The sequence below is a fragment of the Pseudopodoces humilis genome, chromosome 6, assembly GCF_049639895.1.
Source record: "Pseudopodoces humilis isolate 2021_Gansu_Grassland_sample_001 chromosome 6, ASM4963989v1, whole genome shotgun sequence".
Lineage (NCBI taxonomy): Eukaryota > Metazoa > Chordata > Aves > Passeriformes > Paridae > Pseudopodoces > Pseudopodoces humilis.
In genome coordinates this window covers 9,530,939-9,555,791 of record NC_142205.1, presented here as the reverse complement: position 1 = coordinate 9,555,791, position 24,853 = coordinate 9,530,939, and the positions used below count along the sequence as shown (strand labels likewise).

Here is a 24,853-nt window from a genome sequence, read left to right as displayed (position 1 = left end):
AAACAGCCTCATGACTTAAACATCATTCATAAAAGAAGATTGCTGTGACAGAGTTCTACTCAAATGAGAAAATACAAATATTTTCAAGGAAATCATTCACCCTAATGAGTAAGAGCTGCAGGTTCCTTACCTAAGGTGTTGTAATGGAATAGAAAGGAGAACAGAATTTAAGTAAGAGGCTTAAATTACAATGAGAAACAACTGCTAGGAAATATATTGTAAATGTAAGAATAGCAGAGGATTTTGGATGATTCAAGGTGAATTAAGGATTCTCACTGCAGAACTAAACAAATATCTCTCAGACATACACAGAAGAGCATCCAAACCTCAGGGCAGAGACTCTTGCTAGAGAACTGCTTCATTCCTATTTTTCCAACAACACTTTGGTTTATAGTGCCACAAAGACAATGAAGATAATGACAAGCTCTTCAGCTCACCATTCTGTGAAGGAATGAGCAGTCTATTATTTCACCTCTCAGCACTGAATGTGGATCTTATTCATGATCCCTTAACTCAAAGCACATAAGCAGTTCCTGAGAAAGACCTACATCTCTGAAATTGCAACCACCAGATCAAGCTACAGGATTTTTTAAACAGTCATGAGAGTCTCTCTATGGGTCCCATGAGAACTGCTCACACAAAATGTACTAAACTGAGGTGTCCCCAGAATCTAGCAGTCTCAGGAAATCTGAATCATACTTTTGAACCTCTATCTTGTCATGGTATTTTGAGGTCCATCATAACTATGAATGTGGTCTATTATACTTGAGAGCACACATCCACACATCATACAACTCCAAAGAATCCCTTACCTTTATCTGTAATACAAAACTATGATAAAAATGGGAACATTTTCCTCCTACAAACTCAAGTAATTTAATTCAGTCTCTCTTTCTAATCAATATTTACAAAGTTATTTATAACAAAGGCAACCAAATTATTTAAACCAGAATTAAATGATTCACCCCAACTTGGTTTTTTCCATCTAGTAATACAACTTAGAATTGTTGCCATATTTAGAACACTTTTCTGTTTGCCATTAGAATGAAACACAATTTTCTAAAGTTGCTGAGTCTGTTGCTGAGCATATCTAACTAAGAGGAGAAAGAGAATACCCAATTTCCCTTCCAACAAACTGAAAAATACACAAACAATTGATCCGCGACTGTTTAATTCTGTATCTTGCTACAGAGTTGAGACATTCAAGAGCAAAAACATTGCATAGAACCTGTGGACACCTGTAGCCCAGGAAGGAATTGGTTTGCATTCTACAGTGCATTTGAATGAAAATACGATTAAAAAGAAATATGTTTGTAAGTGAACTGCTACATTAGGAAATTTTATATGTGGGTATTGTGTCATTGTACGATCATCCATGTTAGCAGAGGCACCTTGCCATGGAGGTGCACAATACAGGCTTTGAAAGTAGTTACCTCAAATCAGTGCGCCTTTATTTTATTCTCAACAATTGATAATAATCTCTCATAACAGAGAACCACAGACAAGTCCTAATGCAGTTGCTCTAGTCCAGCAGAACAGTGTGAGTGACAGCTCAGCACCCTGGGACCTTCAGCTTGGATTAAATATTCAAACGCTACAGAATATTACGAAAGCTTTGAAATGACAAGTCCAATTATACTTAAAATTTCATACATATGAAAGACAAAACTTTAATATGAAGAAATAATAATATTAATAATAATATTTAAATGAAATATCTAAAAACAATAAAAATGCAATGACACAGAAAACTTCATCTCCTTTTGTATTCTGAAAAATAGTTCTAATATTGAAGAATAAAATTTTACTGGTATATTGGAGTATTTGAGAGGTGAACCCCACAAAGAAAGCTTCAGTCACTGGCTTTAGATGCTGCATTTGTCTTAAGCATTTACACTTATTCCTGCAAGAGTTCTTTCTATAAACTATATTTTCCCAGTGTACCAGACAATAAAATGCACCTGCTCAAACTTCTTCAATCTTGCAGCTTCTCTTTCGGTTGATACAAAAATCTGCTCTGTATTTCTGCAATTCCAATTTGCTTCATGATAGGTTTTATCAAAACAGCTAACTCCCTCATATGCATGAATAGTCTGAGATTAAGTTTTTTGTCAGATGTTGTTTGCATCCAAAATTAACTTGACACTGAAATTAATACAGAAATAACATTCTGCCCACCACATGCAGCAGAAGTTTCCCTATATTTACACACACTTTAATCATAAGTGTTCTGCTTTCCTTGGTTTGAGTGGAGGACTACAAACTTGAGTACGAGAGGGAAAGATAAAATTAATGATCCAATTTGGGCTTCTACTTACACCTCTATAAATCAAGCATAATTCCACTGACTTGAGTGGAATAACTAGCAACAAGATCTGCTAAATGCTTCTGGATTTTCTCCTGCTAAGACAGACAAAGGAAGTGAGTTACTTTTAACCTTCCCCAGAGACACCTTCTGATCCTGAGTATCTTACTGGATTTGTTCACACAAGTACCCATCAGCTATTCTGCTTTATGTATTTGCCAAGGTTTTTAATGGAGTAAAGAAACCCAGCCACAAAGAGCTGTTCCATGCCTATTGGAGGTGGGTATCCTGTGAAATTTAATTCTGATGAATTATCAGGTAAACTATTTAAGGAATGAAAGGCATTTAAGATACTAACCAAATTCTTTGCACAGATTCTCTCTAAGGTCTAAGATGGAGAGAAACTACGCAAAACCAAATGCTTATGAAATGTTTTCTTTGAAGTAAAATGATAATTCAAAGGTGCCAGACCAGTTTGACAGCGAACTCAGTGACCAACACATTCTACTGATAGAGAAGTTTACAATGCAAGGATGGTCAGTGCCTTTGCCAAAATAATCTTTCCAGGCCAGATACTCAGTGTCCTCTCATTAGTGATTTTGTTGGTCAATCAACAAATAATTTGACTGACATGAGAGAAGCATTTCCAAGTTGCTTCTAGTAAAGATTCATTCCTCTGATTTTGTGTTATTTAGGAAACTGTCTATACACACTGAGCACATAATCAAGTTTGCCTTTGGTGCTAATATTGCCTAAAAAGAAAAGTTCTTGGTGTTTTTGAATAAGTAAGTAGAAAAGACACTAAACAGCATTTTAAAGAAACTGACAACTTTGAATCTCTTCAAATTAACAAAAGAAAGATAAAAATAAATATATTAATCTTTTCAACCAAGGTTATTGCAGATAACAATGTATTTCAGCCATACATGAATTGCAGCAGCAAAACCAACCACGAACAGGACAACTCTCAATATAGTATTTAGTTCTGTTTCCACAAATATTCTGTTCTTCTTATCACAATTTGAGACTTAACATCATTTTTAAATAAAGCAAATAACTAAAAGGCTCCTACCTGATATAGCTGGTAAGACTCCAGACTGTAATACTGCTGTTCCCTAAAGAAAACAGAAAATTTTAGAATGAAAAATCTTTACAATAAGTAAAAAGTTGACAAAATGCAGGAAAAATACAAAAGCTGAAGGAAGAGGAGGAAATCAGAAATGTGGCCAAAATTTCATTTTTGAAAGAGAAAAGAGAAAAAAACATCCCAAAGCATTTCAGAAAACATTAGCTTATACTTGACAAAGATGCAAAAATACCAACAGAAGCTTGATGTGTGAAATTACATCAGATCTGGGACACAGTTAAAGATCATTTAAATTATAGGAAAGACAACAAGTAACTACAAGAATCAGCTTTGATTGGATAAAGAAATGAGCCTGAGATAATAAAAAAAACAAAAGCAGTGTTTTATTATTAAATGGTCTTTTCAGTCTTTAAGATTGTCTTCATTTCCCTTTTCAATATATCATGTTTTATTGTTTCTGCAACTCTGAGGCCTCCTGCTGCAATCCTCTGTAAAGCAGAGACTTCTCTAACAGTGGCAACTGCAGAGGCAACTCAGCAGAAAGAACAATAGAGACATGTAAAAGCTACCTTTTATAATTCTACAAAATACAGCAAAACATGCTTTTTCCTGTAGAACTTTTTAAAACTATTATGTCACCATGTAGAAATGTAAGTGAATGGTTTTCAAATGCAGAGCACCAAGCAGATCTCAACCCACCCTCTGATTACATCAAAGGAGAAAAGGGGTAAGTGACCTCACTCAAATCATATGCTTTTGTCACGCCTGCTATGATACCCAGACAAAAACTAACACGATTACCTAAGGCTTCATAGTATAACTCATAAATATAGGTGAAATATCCTTCTAACATACAAACTTTCATCTGTGGCCCAGGAGCTGAGTGCTGGGGTCTGTGATGCATGGCACTGGCTCCAGCACGACACGCACCGTAAGCAGATATTCACCATCCGTGCATCACACACCAGGAGCTGCATGGCCAGACCTATTTTAGCTCTGGTACTGATCTGGCTGCTCTCAGATGACATTCACTTTTTATGTTCTGCTTCCAAATATCTCGGGTAGAGTTCAATGATAGGTGTTTGGAGAAGCCACTGGTTTGATATGCTGAATCATTATTCATACATTAGCTCAGTTGGCCTAAAAAGCTAAATAAAATTTAAGCCTGGCATTTCTTTCTGTGTGTACAAATAACCACCATGGCACATAAACCTTTTTACAATCAAAATGGGATTTTCTTTTCCTCCTTCTGTGTATATTTGGAATATTTTTAACATCCTCTGACCTTTTTTTTTTCCTATTAAGGTTTCATTTTTTTATATTCAAACATTCACTCACTTTAAATTTCAAAAAATATGTGATTGATCACACCTGTTCGCATTTAAAAAAAAATTAAAAATCAGAAGTTAAAAATATTGTCCCATACAAAGAGGAGCAGGCCTACCAGTCTCTACAACTTTTCAATGATTACATACCTAATCCTGCTCTGGTGCTGCTTATGGGAGTTTTAATCCTTGGGTCCAAGATCAACCCAAAAAGTCCAGATCATCTAATATAAGCTCCACAGCAAGGAGCAAAGATACTGTACTGCACAGTTTCCTGGCTATAGAAGTTTTGCCAGATTCATAGTGACAAAAAGCACCAGAACAGCTTTGCAATCTCACCTCTGTGGCATAAAAAGGTGCCAGAAACCTGCAAGTTAGGTGGACAGAAACAAAAGAAGGAAAATATCATCTTAAAACTAATTCTTCCCATTATTGGCTATGATGGATAGCTGATCAATATTAACCAAGCATTTTCACCGAGTCAAAATATTTTTGTTTCCTATTTTGCCTCCCAAAAAGAGTAACCTGCACTTCTAAGAAAAAGCAGATTAGCTTCTGTAGGTTTGAATGCAGAGCAGGGCTCCATCATCACTGGAAGAGGAAAGAAATGCCAGTCACCTGATAACTGTGTCAACATTTCAGACACACCTCATCAGCCACAGCTTATGTAATTCCCTTTGTGTATCTTTAGAAATAAAGCTTTTCTTTCAGCTCATCTAAGTTTGGCAGCTTTTTATAGCTCCATTTTTCTGTGCCTACTGTGAGTTAGAGTTCTCGGCACAGGAAAGATGAACCTCTTGGAGCAGGTCCAGAGGATGGACAGAAAATGATGGGAGGGCTGGAGCACCACTCCTTTGAGGAAAGGCTGAGAGAGCTGGGCTTGTCCAGCCTGGAGAGAAGGCTCCAGGGTGGCCTTGGAGCCCTTCAGTACTTACAAGGCATTATAAGAAAGATGGGAACAGATATTTTGGCAGACTATGTTGTGATAGGTCAAAGGGTAATGGTTTTAAAATAAAAGAGTATAGATTTAGACTGGATATAAGGAATAAATTTTTTACTATAAGGGTGGTGAAACACTGGCACAGGTCACCTAGAGAAATTGTGGATGCCTCATCCCTGAAAACATTCAAGATTAGGCTGTATGGGACTCTGAGGAACATGACATAGTGAAAGTGTCCCTACTCACTGGTAGGGAGTCACAGAGGGTTAAACCAGGTGACCTCTAAAGGTCCCTTCCAGCTCAAAATATTCTGTGCTTTTCAGGTCTCTTTTGCTTTAGTCTAAGCACATATATGAAGTTTTGTCCCAGTCTGAGTTCTCAAGACTGGAAGAAGAAGAGTTCAACATAAATGAGAGTCTCCCAGATTCTTCTTGTTATGAAACAGGACTTTGTACTTGACGGTAATAGAAGCAAATATTTGCATTGTGAGATTTTTATTCTGCACATACCAAAAATGCACTCATAAACAGAGGCTTGATTGCAACATTGGTCAAATGCTTAATTTTCACAGAGGAGATGATCTAGATTGCTTTTTCTCCTCTCCCTTCCTTTATTTTAAAGCTACGCAAAATATCCAGTTTTTCAAGAGAAAACCATGAAAATCTTGACTCAAAATCCCTGAGTCCCTGAAAAGGAGGAGCTGTGAAGCAACAGCGAGCACTCTCCTGCCTGCTGTGTGTAGCTGGTGGCACAAGCCTCTGACTGCTTCACATAGTTTGTGTTTAGAGGGAGGCAGCAGATTACAGTCACATAATATAGTGTATTACAATAAACTTGAACTATCAGAAACTTCTCAAAGGAGCAAAGGGCTAAATGAGAGATCCTGTAAGAAGATTTTGAAATCAGCATCACAAAGAAAAGTTTAAAGTGCTTTTAGAAAATGGAAGAGCAAAAGTATGTCCTAAGTTCTGCAAAGCTCAAATGTTTCAGCAAAATGAACCAGTCCCTAGTGAAATTGAAATACAGTTAAAGTACTTTTCTTGTAAGGATTAAAGATTATGACTTATTCTATTATTCTAAATCACAGTAAAGTTTAAAGCTTGAATGCTTAGGCTGCCACAAGAAAAACAAAGTTCCCAGGAAAGGTCAATAAATACAGGCACATGGCCTTTAAATGTCATCTGCCTTGATGGGCTGTTTCACCCAGCAGTTGATCAGGTTCATAGCAAAAGATAAAAAAGTTTTAAACTCTATGATCCTTCCTAATAACTCCAAATGAAAGAAACTCCTGCCCATAGCATGTTTCAGGTGCAGGGCTCCAATTTCAGCCACAAACTCCTGATTACTCAGCTTCATCTCTCGCAAGCCAAGTGCCGCCCTACAGAAAGATTGCTGAAGTCAGTTCAGAAGCATCTCCACTTGCTCAGCCAAGCCCAAACATCAGCTATTTTATGAGGCATGAAACTGGCAATTTCAGTGGCACTGGAAAGCCATGGGCTGTGCCACATTAAAATATACCCCTTAAAATACACCCCTGTGGGATAATCAAGCTCTGCTCATCTACAAGTTACAGGTCTTATTCAAAAAGCAAGAGGCGAGAAACAACCAAAGTATTGTTTAATTCTAGTCCAGATTTGTCGCTGTCTTCTCTCTCACACATTTTTGACAGAGTTGTGATTCATATATGCTTCTGCTGAGGGGCATCTCCTGCTCCTTGCTCTGGGCTTCCCAGCTGCCTGCAGCCAGGAGCCACAGGTCACACAGCCCAGAACACAACCATCAACAGCAGAACGTGACCATTACCTCCAAAAATGACACAACCTGCCTGCAGCACACTCATGGGAGAGAAAGAACAGCTGGGCTGAGTTCCCTACCACAAAAGTTGGGTCCATCTGCCAGGCAGCAGAAATTCTGATGGTGGAGTCTCAGTTGCAACACTGAGGGGTCAAATTTCAAACCCTGCTACTGATAATCTATCAGCTCACAGGGAAACTGATGCAGCAACAGGGCACATGATTTGCTCTTGTCCTTTGCTTTTCAAAACCAGACCTAGAGTTACAACACACTGGACATCACACTAGGAGTGTGCTGAACAACTGGACTGCAATGCAATTACACAGTCACATACCAGTTTTTCCAGGGGACATGTGTCTCATTCACTGCACGAGAGACACCTGTGGGTACAATCAAGATGGCATGAGCAACAATAAATCTGTCAATTCAGCAGTGAGGAGCTTAACTTTTCAACCTAAACAACATCCTTTTAACATCATACACACATCTCATTATGCACAGAAGTATTCAGACAGAATTCTAGAGGAAGCAGCTATGCAATACCATCCCAGGCATATAAAATACCTGGTGTAAACACATCAGTCTTTTGTGTCTGTTTGTGTCTGTCTCCAGGCATTGCTACAAGCCAAGCTTGCATACTTGCTAGACAAAAATATAATTCTGGAGAATGTACAGCTGCCCAAAGCAGAAACCCTCACTCCAAGTCGGGATATCAAAGTCTGAAGGCACACAACACCAAACCCTCTTAAACTGTCCTAATACCAATATCAGCCAGACAGCTTGTGATTACAGAGACATGCCCAAAACTGCAAGTACATAAACAAAATAAAAACACTCTGACACCTCCGTCAAACTGAGGGTTTGGGTTTGTCTTACCATTTCTTACTAATTTCATAAGGTTTGAGTTTCTTGTGGTTCCTCAAACTGGTACTATGGGCTCTAGATCAAAAAAAATTATTTAATACTTCTGTGAATTTGAGGGTCTCTCCTCTTTAACCACGGGTAAAATTCAGAAGCACTGGTTTCTATACAGCATTTCATTATTTCATAGAGAATTTGTAGGGATACATATAGTGACAATCTGCAGAGAGAGGCTGCAGTAGAAAACCCTCTAGGGAGAGCTGTATAAGAAACTCAAACTGAAAGATGGACACCAGTGGTTATGAATATTGCTGAAGAGATGAGCTCATCTAAGATTCTGAAGAGACCTCACAGGATAAAGACACTGAAGTACAGTCAGAGAACACTTCACTCGTGGTTCATGATACAGGAGGATTTTTCACAGTAGGAGCCAGGACTAGGCTGAAGAATTCCACCAACCAGAGGAAATGGCTACACCAGACATGGCAAAATGCCTCTGAAACCAATTTTAATCCAGTATATTTGATAAACACAGCCAGAATGGTGGAAGAGTTAGAAGACAGGAACTAAAAACGATTATTCATGAAAAATAAAAACACCATATGCAAATGTCACAAGATATATTCCTCAAACTTAACAGTGGGGTCATAGCATCTCCTGATTTCAGAGCACAGAGCCCTAAGCAAATACACCTGTGAATTGATGCTAGGTACATAATACAATGCATTAACATCAGCCTTCACTGCCTCATCTTTCACCAGGTATCTCATAATAATCCTTCTACCATTCAGGGCATTAAAGGCTCCTTACACAATTGCCATTAAAATAAGCCACACTCAGCTCAGAAATGATAAATGCTTTCTCTCCAATTGTGAGATCTAAGAATGAAGGGAAATAACCCAATATAATCTGAAGTTCAGTATGTCATAAATTCTTAGGGCCAAAATAAAGACAACCAATTGTTCCAGGTAATTGGAATCATCTACATTGTTCCCCCCAACTCCTCAGCTGAGCTGTCCTGATTTACAGTAGTGGATGATCTGCAGTTTTATGGAAAGGAACAATTTTTAATTTAAGCATTAAGATACACTGCAGATTTTCCAATTCAAAACAGTGTTGTCAGCTTTTTAGAGATGTTTTCACAGAAACATTAAATTCCCTTTTCCCCTTTCCAGAGCCTTGTTCACCTCAGCTCCTGTTAAGCCACCTCTCCTAAGGCACAGACAGAAACTCCTGCTGCAATGCTCATGCTCAAGAGTTCAAACACACTTTTCCAGATGTGGGTCCAGCAGTGCACCCACAGCACTGCTTCAGCCAGTCCCATTTCCACAGGTGAACACAAGTGCGCTTCCTCAGCTTGCATCTGAATCACAGAAAACACTATAGCTTTAGCCATGCAAACAGAGTCTGCATTTCTCTTTTAGAAGTTGCAAGGCCCTTATGAAGAGACGTTTGTGAAGAATAAAAATCAACATTAACACGTTATACATTTGTATTCTTATAGAAAGACAGTAAAATGACAGGCATCTCTGCCTGCAGCTGCATTTTACCATGAAAGAATATTTTAAATTTAATTCAGTGTAGAAAACTGGAAGGAAAATAACTTTCCTATTTATGTTAAAAAATACTTTTTTTTAGAGAGACTAGCACTTCTAAAATCTTGTAAAATGCAACGGAAACAAAGTAATGCGCAGAAAGTAAGAGGCTTCAACTCCATGTATTCTGGATTGTTTCATATAATCCAGATTCCAACAGGGGGTAGCATTACACTTCTGCAAGAACATTTGTTATTTAGAATACACTGTTTCCCCACATTTGATATTCTGAGTTTTCTTGTACAACAGATCTGTTAATTTCCACTCATTCTGCACCCAAGGAAACCACATAAGGCAGAGGCTCCAGCAAAACTCCCCTAACACTGAAATTGAGGCTCAGATGGGCCCAAACAGGTATGAAAAGCAGCAGATTTGATTACTGTACAAATCATCAGCGTGTGGTTCTCAGCTCATGCTTCTTGCTCAGCACATGGCACAAACAGGAGAGGCAAGGTGCTCACAGATGGGATGCAACAGCTCCCTTTGCATTTTAAAGTTCACAAGACTGACTGTGCCCCCACTGAGCACCTCAGTTCTGCAGAAACACCTGTGAAAACCTGACCAATGGGAAGTACTGCTGTACATTTTCTCAGAACAGCACAGCCCAATAGAAACCACAGAGTTCTCAGTCAGAACATTAACCCATTTCAAGATAGTCACAGTCAGCACAAAAGTACTGTGGAGCAGGAAGCTTGGAGAGGCTGAAAATAAAGAAGGACCATCATTATTATCATATGGGCCTATGGACACACATGCTCACAAAGGGATTCAGGTGGCTTTGCTCTTGTGGTTAGCAAAGCAGCAATTTATGGAAAATTTACACACAAAAGTGCCTTAATCCCCTTTACCCAAGTTTTCTGCTTGCAACAAGATTTAAATTCCAAGTCAGCTATTCAGGAAGAAAAGGGATCTCTTTTAGCAAATAAAGAGTTCAGCTACAACTCTACAGCTGCAGTGACAGACAGCAAATAGAGAAGGACTCAAATGAAAACATTTCAAAAGCTGGAGAAGTGAAATCTCAGATTTTAGAGACAAATTAAACCTGCCCCTGTGGGTTCTTAGAGATAGAGAAAGTTTATGTTAAACTTTAATTACCATTTTGAAACATTCACCTGGGGAAAGCCCTAAGAAAAGTCTTTTTCTTCCTCTATTTCCCCAATGACTGTTGTTCCACAGTGGGAGCTTAGCTTCTGCTGGCACTAAAAATACACTTGTGCCTGTCTTGTAGCTGATGGAGCTATGCCAATTTACATTAGACTAGTTACTTGATTCCTTCCTTCCAGCCCATTCCACATAAAGACACAGAGAAAAGAATCCTTGTTATAACCTGTGCATCCTGTTCCACACAGAGAGAACTAGAGTGGGCTTAATTATGGGCCTGTGAAGAATAAAAATGAAAGCCTTGCTATATGATCTTCACATTCATTTTCCTCCTTTTTCAACCTCACATTTAGAGCTAAAGTTAGTCAACTTCTTACAGAAAAAAAATATTAACAAGATAATCAGTGATCATCAGTAGAAAGAAATGGATGGAAGTAGAGGGACAAATAAGGGAGGAAAAGCTCAAAACAGTAAAATTAAGACAAGTGTTTTTTTTATTCCCAGCCCATCACTGAAATTATGGTTTGTCAAAAGTAATGAAACTATAATTAAGCTGCACAGCTTCAAAGGATACAGATACTTAACTATGCATGGGGGGCTGCTCCCAGGCTTCTATATCAGAGAGTAGTGCAATAAATTATTAGGCACAATTATATTCATAGTTTTTTTTCCAAAGCCTCCTGCAGTAGTTATCTCTATAGCACGTGTGTTCTGCTTGACTTTGTGTCTCCAGGAATGAGATGAATCGGCAAACTTCATCTGGAAATATTTTCCTTGTGCTACAGAGGATTCAAGTATACAGTTACTAGCCCTGATATAGCCCACTTAGCACTTCTCTGTCCTTCTAATAAACCAGATCTGGAAAAGGTTTATATTTCCTTAATATTTTCCAGGCTCAAATTACTAGTACATCCAAAATTGCTTCCAATCAGCATTGAATTAGCAGAGGATTCCACAGAATCCAGACTACTGCAGAGGATGTGGCTAGGGGAGAGGGAACACAGCCAGAGTTCATGTCCCACTGATTCCCAGCTGTTGAAACAGTCATTTTAGTTGACTGACAGCTGGCTGCTGCACTTCATCCTGCGAATAGCCTGATATCCTCATGTGACAGGACTTAGGAGCACAAAGTCAACTTTAAAGCCTCTTTTCCATCTACACTTTGGACTTCTGTGGGATTGAACTTCTGCAGAGAAAGTCCCAAGGTCTGCTTTCTTTCATCTACTCTGTTTTCAGGAAAAAACATGGAATGACATAAAAGATAACTCCAAGGAAGACACACAAGCAGAGCTTGCACGCAGCAAAGGCATTTTACTGCAGCCTAGAAGCCCTATATATGAGTGGTATTCACTCACCCCATCCTGGCTTTCATTTATCATATTAATCACACTTATTTTGACCTTAACATCCTCATCCCACCCAAGGAAGTTCAGTCTAACTTTGACATACACACACAATTTTTGCGTTGTTATATCGATGCTTCAAAATTCCCTGGAGCTGAACCAGAGTGGAGAGAAAAACAGCAGTAGGTCCGTATAACATTTTTCCCCTGCACTTCTGTCCTGAACTCAGGGGTTGAATTACTGGCTGAAGTAAGATAGTTTTTCAAGGCACAAAATTTTTTTACACTAGCAGGGATGGCCAGAGTGCAAGGACGCACTTCCCTCTGCAGTGTCATTTAGGAATGGAATAGAAAAGCTTGTGTACAACTGTAAAAAGAGCTTTTTTCACACTTTAAAAAAGCTTTACTCAGCTGGTCAAGTAAAGTAACTGAGGTTTCACTGTGTCAACTTGGTTCTTACCTGGAGTTCCTACATTTCAAAGTTTAGCCAGAACCAAGGGAACTCAATTGGGTCAATTTGCTACCAAAAATACTGCTCCAGAAGTTCCTTGCAGTCATCTGCTCTCACACTTCTTACGGGGGAAGAGTTCAGTTTTACCTGATCCCTGTTTGGGCAAAATAACTTTTGATCTAATAGAGAAAGTGGGGGGGGAAAAAGGTCGTTGCATCCAAAAAAAAAATTGGCAACATTTTATTTTACGCAATATGACTCTCCATAAGGATTTTAGAAAAGAATACATTAAGAAAACATAATACCAGTATAGGATTTTCCTCAATCTGTTGTTACAAATTGGCTTGAAGTTCAGGCATATCCTCAAGCATGTTCTTGATACCCTGCTCCCCTCTAAATGCTAAAAAATCGCTCAGCCCTCAGGCTAATCCCATTCTTAGAAAGAACTGATCTTCAACTGCCGTGTCCTCAGTCTCAGATTTTCTGAATCAACTGAGTGTAAGGGCTCCCACATTCATAACTCCTTTCCGGTAACTGCAGTTCTTGAAAGACACCATACTTCAAGCTCAATTTCACACACAAAAAAATTCTCTTGAAAAAGCTTATTCAGTGCCACTGCTTTGTGGTCTTTCATTAAATAGAAAACCACTTTCAACAATTTGTTGAAATTACAAAAATTAGTGATAGACTTGCCACTATTTTGAAACAAAAATTCTGGAGCAGCTTCCTCATCCTGGCAGGCTGATTTTTTTCCTTTAGCAACTCTCATTAATGACTTCCTTTTCTGTCCATAGTTGTCTTAAAAGGCAAAGTTTCTGTCTCTCTCACTGCCATGTGGACAACATTGCATTTAATATAATCTTTAGCAATTGGACAGAATTTTCAAGATCCAAAGTCCTGTAGAAACACTATCCCATCAGACAACAGCCTTGGGAAACAAATACAGATACCACAAATAGAGTGAGGTAAGCTGGTCACAAGAAAAGCCTAACACAAAATCCCTGCATTAGTCTAAATCTCAAGTTTCTAACCTCCTTTAATAAACAGTGTCCAAAACAGCACTTTGCCATCACAAACTCCTGCCAGGGGTCTATCTGCTATAAGCAAGCAGCTCTATAGCACAGTGGGCAGGTTTGTCAAATGCATTCAACACTAAGCCAGGCAGAGCAAGAACACCAGATTTCAGTATGGATTCTTTCTGTATTACCTGAGGTCCACAGCAGTCAATTGTACTCTTCTACTATGGGACAGGGTTCAAAATCTGCCTATTTTAAATATCAAAGAACCATCTTATTTATTTTGACTTGCATGCAGCCCCAATCACTAATGAGGTGAACATTTTAGCTTCACTGATTTCAGTGGCCTTGCTTCTAGGAGTGTCAGAGGAAAGGAGATGAAGTCTGGACAAGGCTTCTGCTGAACTCAGAGGGACATTTTGGTCAGAACTGCACAATTGCATGACAGGTATATTTGACAGTCTTATCTTCCTTATGGGCTTTTAAAGAATTCCTTCTCCTTTCGCCTCTAGACGAGTTCCTTGGCATTTTCAGCAGAAGCATTCAGAACTTTACATAATAAAGCAATACATAAAATTTCAAGGTACTTTAAAAACAGTCCAGTCTGAAAACTGGTAGGCATTTTTGTATCAGAATGGCTTATGCACATATGCTACCTTCTTTGCCTATGGGAAGCATTCATTCAGTTCTGAATATATAAATGTATTTCAGTGATTCATTCCTCAAATTGGTTTCAGCATAATGAAACCATGGAGCAGGTTCAATAGAGCAGGTAATAAACCATTTTCTATTCAGTAGATTTGTTGCCACATATTTTCATGCTAACAAATGCCAAAATTGTATTACCCATATGAAGATATTGGTACCATATTATTTAATTTCATAAATGTAATAGTTGGAAAAATTATTTGCTCTTTCTGACTAAAGTGATACAGGTTGGAATAGGGTCAAATATGACAAACAGTAAGGATTTGCCTACACCCCAACACAACCAATACCTTCAGATATAATCTCATTACAACTAATTATAACTCATTCTAATTCTGCTGACATATTATTGGCCAGACTGAAAGTATTTCCGTGGATATCTTGAAGTAATAAGTATTTTGGGAATCTTGAATTACCAAAACTAATTCCACTCCTATGTCTTGTCCTGAGTTGTGGACAAGCTTAAGCACAGTTTGTATAATGTTGGAATACGTTTCACCCTTCTAATTTGCATGCTTCCAGTTTTATGTGGCTTTGTCAAAAAAGGTTGAAAAAGTAGGAAAGGTCACACCCCTGCTGAGCATTTATTTTCAGTCCTCTCATCTACTCACAGTGAGCTGCTGTCAGCCCTCCAGACATCCCATCTAAATGATTGCTATCCTACTGACACTCGCCAATTCCTTCTGAGCCATGCAATTACTTTGATATCACTGACTCTTAATCAAAACAAAATATTTCCTGCATAGTCTTTTTAATGCACAACCTTAAAAACAGAATGTTGGCAGGCATTGCAAACATTTTCAGAAATGCAAATCAAGGAACTGAGGTTTTTTGAAAGTAGCTTTGTTTATGATCTTCCAGAAGGAGACAAACCATATGGGAATCAAACTTGGAAATCTTAATCCAGGGCTGCTACTGAAGTTATTCACTTCCCCTGCAATCAGCTCCATGTAATCTATGCTTTCCTTACATCTTTTTTGTGTTTCCTTCCTCTGCAGGTGAATTTTACTTTCTCCCTTTTAGAAAATGAAGTTAGAAAGTGTCTGCTAACACTTTGTAGGATTCTTTTGAATTTTTCCCTACATAAATGGATTTCTATTTAAGGAGGGAGGTGGGGAAAAGAAAGAAAGAGAAAAAAAAAAGTCTTCCATTTTCTCATTTTGGCCACATTCCAAGCAATCTGAAGAGTCTCCTTTACATCTGGATCAAAACCAGAAACCCCACAAACCCTACATTCCAAAGGGAATAATCTTTTCCAGCTTTTATTGTCAGATGACTCCTCCTTCAAAACATTTCCTTCTCTATCTTCAGAAAATCTCCCAACAGAGTAAGAAGTAGCCATTGGTATTAGTAATAATAAAAGCTATTACCCAGCTTGATTGTATTTAGGGGAGGAAGCCAGTTTTCCCGTTTGTTCATTGTGATGGGGATAGAAGGTCCATACTGTGGTTTATCAATATCTCCAAGGCTCTCTGACAGAAAAGCAATCCAGCAGCACTTGTGTTTGGTACAGAAGAATAAATTCTGCTGACTTACATTGTCTCACACATTCCCTCGTGTAAGGAAAGATGCTTTCTTCTCTTGACATTGTTATTTCACTTACCAGTGCTTCTGTGGCAGGCACTTCTTTTCCCATTACAGACCACAGGCTGTCTATTCCCCTTAGTGGCAGATCCCAATAAGTGCCAACTCTTATTATTCCAAATTTAGATTAAAACCCTTATTCTTTGCACAAAAGTTGTGAGGATTGTTTCATGATAGATGGAGAGTACCTTGAGTACAGTTTTTTAGGTAACCTCCTACAGGGCTGAAAGCAAGTCAGATCTACTGCCCTGGTAGGGTTGGCATGTCTCCTGTGTTACTGTGACATCTCAAATACAAATTCTTACCCCTTCACTTCCTCCATGCACACCTTTGGAAGAGCTGGGTCACTTACATGAGCTCTTCCCAGCAACAGCAATGGAAAAGGAGGGTGGGTCTCTTCTTGATCACCTGGGAGTGAAGCCTGCCGCTAAGAAACATTACAATACTGTACGAGTTCACTGAGGAACTGGGAAGGAAAAAAAGTCCTTCCTTTCCTGGAAGCTGACATTAAGCAATATCTCTGCACAGTGCAAAAGCAGACCTGGATGGGAGATGAGACCAAGAGGATGGAGACCATCTCTACAATAGACTTGGGCTCTTGGCCAAAACTGCAAAGAGGAAAACAAAACAAATGTAGCTTTAAGCCTGACACTAAATCCACCTGTTTTATGCCCCTTTTCTCTGTCACCTTCAACTGGAGAACATACTTTTGCTTATCTTTGATCTGCACAGCACTGGGAGCTTTTGTCAGCATAACCAGCTCCAGAAATGACTGCATTTCATTGTCAAGAGCAGCAGTGATCATGGGGGTTTTTTTTCTATTTCAGAAAGATGCCGTGTGGAAATTGGTGGGCTTTAAGATGTTTTTGAATCTCTGAAAAGTCTGAAGAACAAGACTATTTTACTGAAAAATTTCAGAGCTTTCAGAACCTTTTACAATAATGGTAAATGTAAGTAAAAGGCCAGATAGCCAAATCATTGTCCAGTGCAGACACTTCATTTAGGGGTGACACATGCTGAGAGATGCATTCACTGCTGGTTCATGTATCACAGTCAGGAGTCATAGAAAAACAACTGGTACTAAATCTTGAAAGAAAAGAGCACAAAAGCAAGTTTTCTAATTCATGCAACAAGTCAGCAAGACCCAGATACAGAAACCTCACAAACAAATCATTTGGGTCAATAATGACAACTGACTTCCAGGTTCCTCTGAGGTGCAAACTGTTCCTGTTATAGTTCTGACTGGGTATTTGTTGCCCAACTGCCCAGAGCTCTGAGATTAGAGCAGAAATACAAGCAGCAACAATGCTGTAGAAGATGACGAATGCATCCTTCTCAGCTGAGAATTTAGACAGCTTGTAGATTTCTTAAAGGTGGGAGGAAGCATAAAATGTTACAGCACCACACATCAATACCGTAAAAAAAAAAATCTTTGAAAAGAGATGTAAAAGATGTGCAATTACAAATAATCATGTTCCTACACTCTCAGAGAAAGCATGGAAATAAACACAGTACAAGATAAACACATAAGGTTTTCAGTCTCCTGGGAAGAGGTAATGACTCCCAACAGAAAAAAAAAATAGCCAAATTAAGGTTGTAGCTAACAGTACATTGTGATTTCTTTAGTATCTGTTTTAGTACTACATTAGGAAAAGTACTTGATTAAAAGCCAAGAAAAATTAAAACATTCTCAGTTACACAGATATGGCCATGTAGTCATGCAGCTGCCATTTCTCAGATTTCACTACGCAAGTTAACACCTTACAGGCCTTCTCTTTCACCACTTTCAAAAGCAACATCTACAACGAAAGGAGAAACACCAGCTAACTCTGGGGTTGAGGGGTTTGTACAGGATTTGGAAGACTAAGGCTATATTCCCAACCCAGTGACAGGCTGCTCATGACCCTGGTGAAATTAGTCCAGGCAAGACAGCAAGAGACCTCAGTGTAGGTGCTCTAGAGTTCAAGCCTCTTCTCTGCCTGAAGTCATATCAGTTGTGCTTCTCCCTAGGCTTAGTCTCTCTCCCTGGTCTAGAGTGCACAAGGGACACACAGATATTCACACCTTCTCTGGAACACAGAGACTCTGCACTCACCCAAGGCTGCAGGTGATTAACCAGCTCTGAAAGGGAGATGTGGAGCTGCATGGTCAAACACGGTAGTACAGAACCTGCTCAAGGATGACAGTAAGGCATGCACATGCCTTCCTGTGCAGTTGTAATGCAAAATAAAGCAATTTCTACAGGACAGACTAAAAGAGTTAAACATCCTATCACCTAGCCAAACCAACTCCTCACTTAAACTGAGACCCACGTGCCCCCAAGGCAGGTGGCAGCTCTCCCCATGTTGTGTAGTGTTCTCAGCCCCTCAGCGCTGTGCAACCCTCTGCCTGACAAAACCTCTTTTATCCAGCAAGACCACAACATTTCTATATTTTCACTTACTACAGATAGGCTGGGAGGTTCAAAGTTTGAGGCACGGAACCACTGTGGTAGCAGGAATTGTACACCTCATAATTTGGGTAGATCAGCTCATAATTTGGGACCATATTGTCCCCAAAGAGGCCTCAGTGTTTTAAAATCATCAGCTTAAGTAGGTGGCTGAATATCAATAGAGATTGATGACAACAGCCACACACAAAGTGACAACTTCTTTTCCCCTCTATCATGGCAAGTTAACTACCAAAGCAGTACTCGTGACTATATTTCTACATAAATAAGAACTCCCACTGACATAAATATGAGTTTAGCATGAGCTAGCCGTATATAAATGTAATTCCTACTAATAGGCACATTTGGAGCTGTCAACAGTGATTTGAGTATAACACTAAGTAGCATGAAGGGACAGCAATAAACACTCCATATTAATTCAGCTTGCAAGAAGAAGAAGGTCAGGGGACAAAAAGCAAAGCAAAATGAAATCCAGAACTTGTCAGATGGAAAAGGACAAAACCAGTTGGAAAATAATTTTATTTTTCAGACTTCTAAGAAAATTTACAAACAATGGTGGTGTAAAAAAAAAAAAAGGAACACCCTATAAAAAAAGTTGACATTTCTCAAACTATAGCATCAAAGGAAGTTACAGAGCAACAAGCGTACAATGAAATTCTATTCATCAAATTAGTATTAGTTAAGTAGTTAAAAATTTAATAAGTAAAGTCTAATAATAAATCTCTACAGCTTACTCAGAAATTGTAACAATCAATTCTGAGCTTAAATTATACTTACAATAGACAATGAATTCACCTCTGCAATCATCTACAGCACTGAAATCAACTAGGTCAAATTACATAGCAAAGGCACACCTTGGGAAGTCTGTAAAGGACACCTTGAGCACAGCACAATTACATACAGCAGAAAGCAAATCACCCTGCATGCTTGTTTCTTAGTCCCCAGTGTCTAATACGAAATACAATATACAAATAACAGAAGCAATATTTAGTAACTCTTTTCATGCTGGTTCTATTTTTCATGCAGAGTGACAGAAAGGCTTCCTTTCCCTGTTTTCTGTTTGAGCCTTGGCACTTTCCCAGGGCCTGTCCTCCCTGTTTTCATCATCATCCTTGTCATTAGAGGAGCAGGTGGTTCTTAACAAGTCAGTCCCAGGCAGGACCCCTACCATGGCCCCTGCATATGCACATCTTCATCCTGCAACCTCTCTCCAACTCTTCACATGCTGAACTCCAACATGCACGCACAACATGCCCAAACCTAACCTCCATTTGCCAAAGGTTACAGATGGGGCACAAAACAAACTAATGCTTATAGCCTTAATTACTGCTGCAGGCTTTCCTCTACTTGGGTCACTTTAAATAGTAGGCATTTAAAAGCCATTAACACAATTTAATTAACAGCTTAACTCAAAATTGCACAGGAACTCCAAACACCGGCACACTAAAGCTTTTTGAACATGAATTTGAATACACACAATAACCTGGTGTTTTCATCAACCCATAAATCAACTCTTCCTGACCCTAACATATATATTCTGTTCCAAGTAAAAGGAGCAATAACTATTTTTTAGTTACAGTCTATGGATTTGGGCTTTCACTGTACTCATCAGGAGAAACGCCAAAGACAGAGTCCATTAAATACTGCTAAAATAACTCGTTCTTGACAGTTCAAGAGAGTGCATCAAAGGGTTATTTTTTTCTTTCAAAAGTAAAAACAAACCCATGAATCATCCAATTTAATGAGACCTCTTTCGTGACTGCTTATAAATGGGTTCTTAAAAAAAATAGCAGATACGCATATCTCATGTTAAAACAAAAGTTAGTAAGAAGGTTGCACCAGTGTTTATCACTGAATTTGTTTACATATAGACAATATCTGAAATTCTTGCCAAGTTATCTTATTAGGGCAGCTAGAAACACCATTAAAACTGACAGCACTTTGCAATAAAAGAGGTGGGTATTTATGTAATTGGGGTCAACAGACAGTTCTAGTGACATAATTTAGCTTTTAATGATTTTGAAGATACCCAATACTCACTTTCATCTTCCCATTTTCCACAGATATCCAGGGTAAGATCTCATATATTCACATCTTAACCAACAATTCAGATCACAAGATTTAGACCATGTGAGCTGATTGTACCTGAATTACTTTCTTTCCTTCCTGCCTATAAAAAAGCCACCTTTGAGCTTTCTAATCCCAAAGCAGAGCCCTTCCAGAAATCAGTCTTGGTCATTTTTCCCAAATTCTCCCTACCTACTGGGAGCAGCCACAAGAAACCAACAGCAGATACACGGCTGTGCACCCCACTGCCCACAGCCACACTTCCAGAATTGGGCTGGAGGGCTCGTGAGGATCTGTGGTGCCAGTGGTTGCCAAGGATGGCCTTGGAAGATCACTGATCCTACTGACCACAGCCTTAGAAAATGTGTCCCACAAGGGCCTGCCTACCTGCCAAGTGCTACAGGAACATGACACAGGAACATCCAAGGTGCTGTGATGGGGCTGTGCAAGTGTCCCAGGCAGACAGAGCTTTCCAGTTTGCAAATATGCAAAGGCACTCAATGACAGAAATGCATGAAACACCTCATGGGAAGAAAACAATCCACATTTATAACCTTTTAATTTTTCTTTCATCACCTACTAGGCATTCAAGGCCTTTTCATAGCAGTGCTTTTTTTAATCTCACATTTAATTAAATGCACACACTTCAATGGCAGTGTTTAATTCCTCATGAAGAAGTCTCTCTTGCTGAATCCTTGCTTCACACATTCCCTAAATTAAGCACTCCCTCTAACCTTCCCAGCCTTTCAACAGCTCACTAATACAAGCAGCTTTACCTTCTTCTAGTTTGGCAAACACATTCAAAAAAATCTTCTCCAGCATGGATAAAATCAGATGCATTTTCATGCAATGTATAATTAATGTATAAAGTTTACTGCCATAAAAAGACAAGAATGTAGCAGGTCCAAAAAGAATTTATAAAAACATCAAAGTCTTAGCAACAGATACTAGCAAATGTGTTTGGAAAAACAAGTGAACCTCCACAGGTATTAAGGCATTATTTGACTGGTGATCAAAAATAAATTTTCCTGCAAATAAACTGTCCTGTTTGTAGACTGCTAGTGAGTTTTTGTGTACCTGCTCTGTCATTGGCCAGTCACATTACTGCACTGCCATGCTGACTTGAATATCTTGTACTTCCCCAGTGAGAAATGGGTCTAACCTGGCTTCTTGTGCAAGGCGTGTTCAAACTACACTGACAAGGAAAAGAAAACATCAATAGCATAAAAGCATGCACTCAGATCTCCTTAAGAGCAGCACACACCATTTGACTTCTTTCTTTGTAAATACCAGCAGCAAGACAGGTCAGTGTCTTCCATGCTTGCTTGCCATTATATGACAAATCCAGTGCCTGCAAAACTTTTGTCTTTCACTTACATGTACCCAAAGCCAAAATTGGCTGATTTAAAAGTAATGATTGTGGTCTATATTGTTCAGTGTTTTCTTGACTAGGCACAGATTTTGAGGAAACCATGTGCTAAGCCTCTCCATTTCAGCATAAACAACAGAAAAAGTTATTACCCGTTCAGAGTATAAAGGAAACAATTTTACTCACGACCTACAACTTACATAAATTTAAATTAATCATGCTATATTAATTAAGGTTCGTTAGCATCCGCTCAGCGTTAGGTATTTACCTTTAGTCCACCACAGATTGGACAAGATGAAAAAAGAGCTCTTGTCATCCCAGGGTGGGGGCTACATGTGTCACAGGGGTCAGCTGAGGCCCCACCAGGTGGTGACAGCTCACTACTTTTGGAGTCTGACACCTGTCCTTGTGGTTTTGTGTCTGACCACCTTGAAACAAAATCCACATATGTCTCATCACTTGAGTCCTTGCTGCTTTCTGTGAGTAAGGATGAAGGCCTCCCTCTGTGCTGGCCATGCTCAGGTCCCCTCCGTGCTTCCAAGTGTGGAAGTAGCAGTTTTGGGTCACTGGCACCTTGAGCAGGCAGGGCCTGGTCCTTGGCTAATGTGGAATCTGCACTCTTCAGTTGCACTTCTTTAGAAGCTGCCTGTAACACACTCCTGGGTATATCATAAACGTGTCTGAGAGAGCTGGGAACCTGATACTCTGATCCCACAGCTCTCTGGGACTCACTGTGAGGACAAGTACATAGACTCTGATCCGAAGGAAAGTTCAATGGCAAGCTTAGCAGTGATCCAAACTCATCACCGTGGCAAATGTCTAAGCTCCCAGCATAGGAAGAGAAGCTCCCAGAGTAGGAAGAGTGACTACCAGTAGCTATTCCACTGTCAGAAGAACTCTGACGACCTATTTCCTGCAGCTGTCTGGATCGGAGCAGCTTCGGAGGGGGTTTAGCAGTGCCACGTGCCCCTTCTGGAAGGGTCTTTTCCTCTCCCAGGTGAATGCCCTTTGCAGCTGCCAGCCCATGGCTCTCCTGAGAGGTGCTGGCTGAAGATTGTTCAGGCCACACTGTCAACCTGCTCCCAACACTGACATCCGAGTGGCTGGTATCTGAAGATGAGCTTGAAATACTCCTATCATCTCCTAGAAAAGAAGGAAATGCATCAACCTGTTTAAAACATATTTTACTTTCATACAGTTAATTGGGTTGCTGTACCAAAATACAGTGGTACATCACTGTACAAATAAAAATAATACTGTTATAAAAATGTTTACATATCTATATACAAAGATATCTTTGTATATCTATCTGTGATTCATTTATGCCTATATTGCAAGATTGTTTTCCTAAATTACAGTTGCAAGAAAGGCATTTTAACAGGTAATTACTGCCTTCAAAGACAGAATATGAATTTTTAAAAAATTAAACATTGGCATGAAAGGGCACCAGGACAAAACACAAACATCATACAAACAAACAAATACAAAATCAAACAAATACAAAACCATTTTCTTGTAGCACACACAGAGTCCACAATGTTATTTTCTTCTTTCTTAATAAAACCAATGTAAAAAAAAAAAAAAGCAGAAACTGTATATGAAGTTGGACCATGATTTCTGAGCAGCGTAACTGAATTAAAAAAAAAAAATCAGCATGCTTATCTATCAAGTCTCATTTTCTGTCCTTTCAGTTAAGTCTAGTAGTTATGTGCTAATTAAGAAAAACCTCAGGAAGTCTCACTGGAGTACAGTCACAAAACACATTACCCAGCAGTGTCTAGGCCAAAGCAGCCATGGACATGTATATAAACACATAATTAAGCTCCTGAGGATCTTCACAGGGACATTTTTTAGGCTTGAAGGCTTTAGAATCAGGAGCAAAGCAGGTGTTTGGATGATCTAACTTCAGCTATTAAACAGTTCAAATGGCAGTTCAGGGCACAGGCCCTTTTACAAATCCAGTGCTAGACACCAATTCCACTTTGATACACTACCAACTCCAGAGAAGGCATGTACAGAGAGCAGAGCAAAGCACAGGAGTTCTACGTTTTACTGCAAAAGTCTGCTGTAAGCCTGATGTGTGAGCCATACGAGTGCATTGCACGGGCTGCACTAACAAAGGTACTTTAGCAGATATCAGATTTGATGTAGACAGCTCTTTTTGAGTTTTACATGCAAAAATTCAGTAGGACTCAGCAACCTAAATGGTCCTCCTGGATTAATAGAGTTTGATTCAAAACTCAGTCTGCTGAGTTTAAAACCTCCAATCTACATCAAAGGACTTCAGACAATGCTGTTAAAGAACTGCCTCATAAGAAACATAACAAACCTAACGTCTTGACCATTTCTCTATTATTTTTCTTGTAAGCTCCACATCTTATAAGACAGGCCATATAACTTTTAAAGCCTGGGCAGGAAGGAACAAAACATATTTTTATTTAATTAGAGGTACTTACCTCCACTACCTTGGCGACTTGTATGGGACAGCAAGCTCAAGCGCTTTTCTAATTGCAAAGCTTCATGAGACAGTCTTTCTTCTGAATAGGCTGGGTTTGTACTTGGATCTTTAAAAAGAAACAGAAAATAAATAAATCAATAGAGGTAACATGAAAAATAAATTTAAAAAGAAGGAAAGAGAAAAAGACATTCTTATGCTTGAAACGTTGATTGGAAAAATGTATGGGACAACCTGACTTCAAGCACATCCTGGACATAGTAATTTAAAATTAAAAGTGTCACAGATTTTCAGAGATTTTACCCAATGTCTGAAATAGTTACCACCAGGGGCAGAACATTGAAGAGAACAGCACCAAAGTCAATAGCTACAGAAATAATTAGCATCCAACAAGTCTAAAGAAC

General features: G+C 39.0%; 1 protein-coding gene across 3 annotated transcripts in view; it reads right to left on the bottom strand.

Moving 5' to 3' along the window:
• DOK7 (docking protein 7) overlaps nt 1–24,853 on the bottom strand; it is a 58,758-nt gene that overhangs the window by 13,452 nt on the left and 20,453 nt on the right. For all 3 annotated transcript variants that reach the window (XM_014263146.2, XM_005517873.3, XM_088056859.1), the window contains 3 exons: nt 24,451–24,558; nt 22,263–23,137; nt 3,378–3,420 (listed from right to left, as the gene is read on the bottom strand). In XM_014263146.2, coding sequence (XP_014118621.1) covers nt 3,378–3,420; nt 22,263–23,137; nt 24,451–24,558 — 1,026 coding nt within the window. The remainder of the gene's footprint in view (nt 1–3,377; nt 3,421–22,262; nt 23,138–24,450; nt 24,559–24,853) is intronic.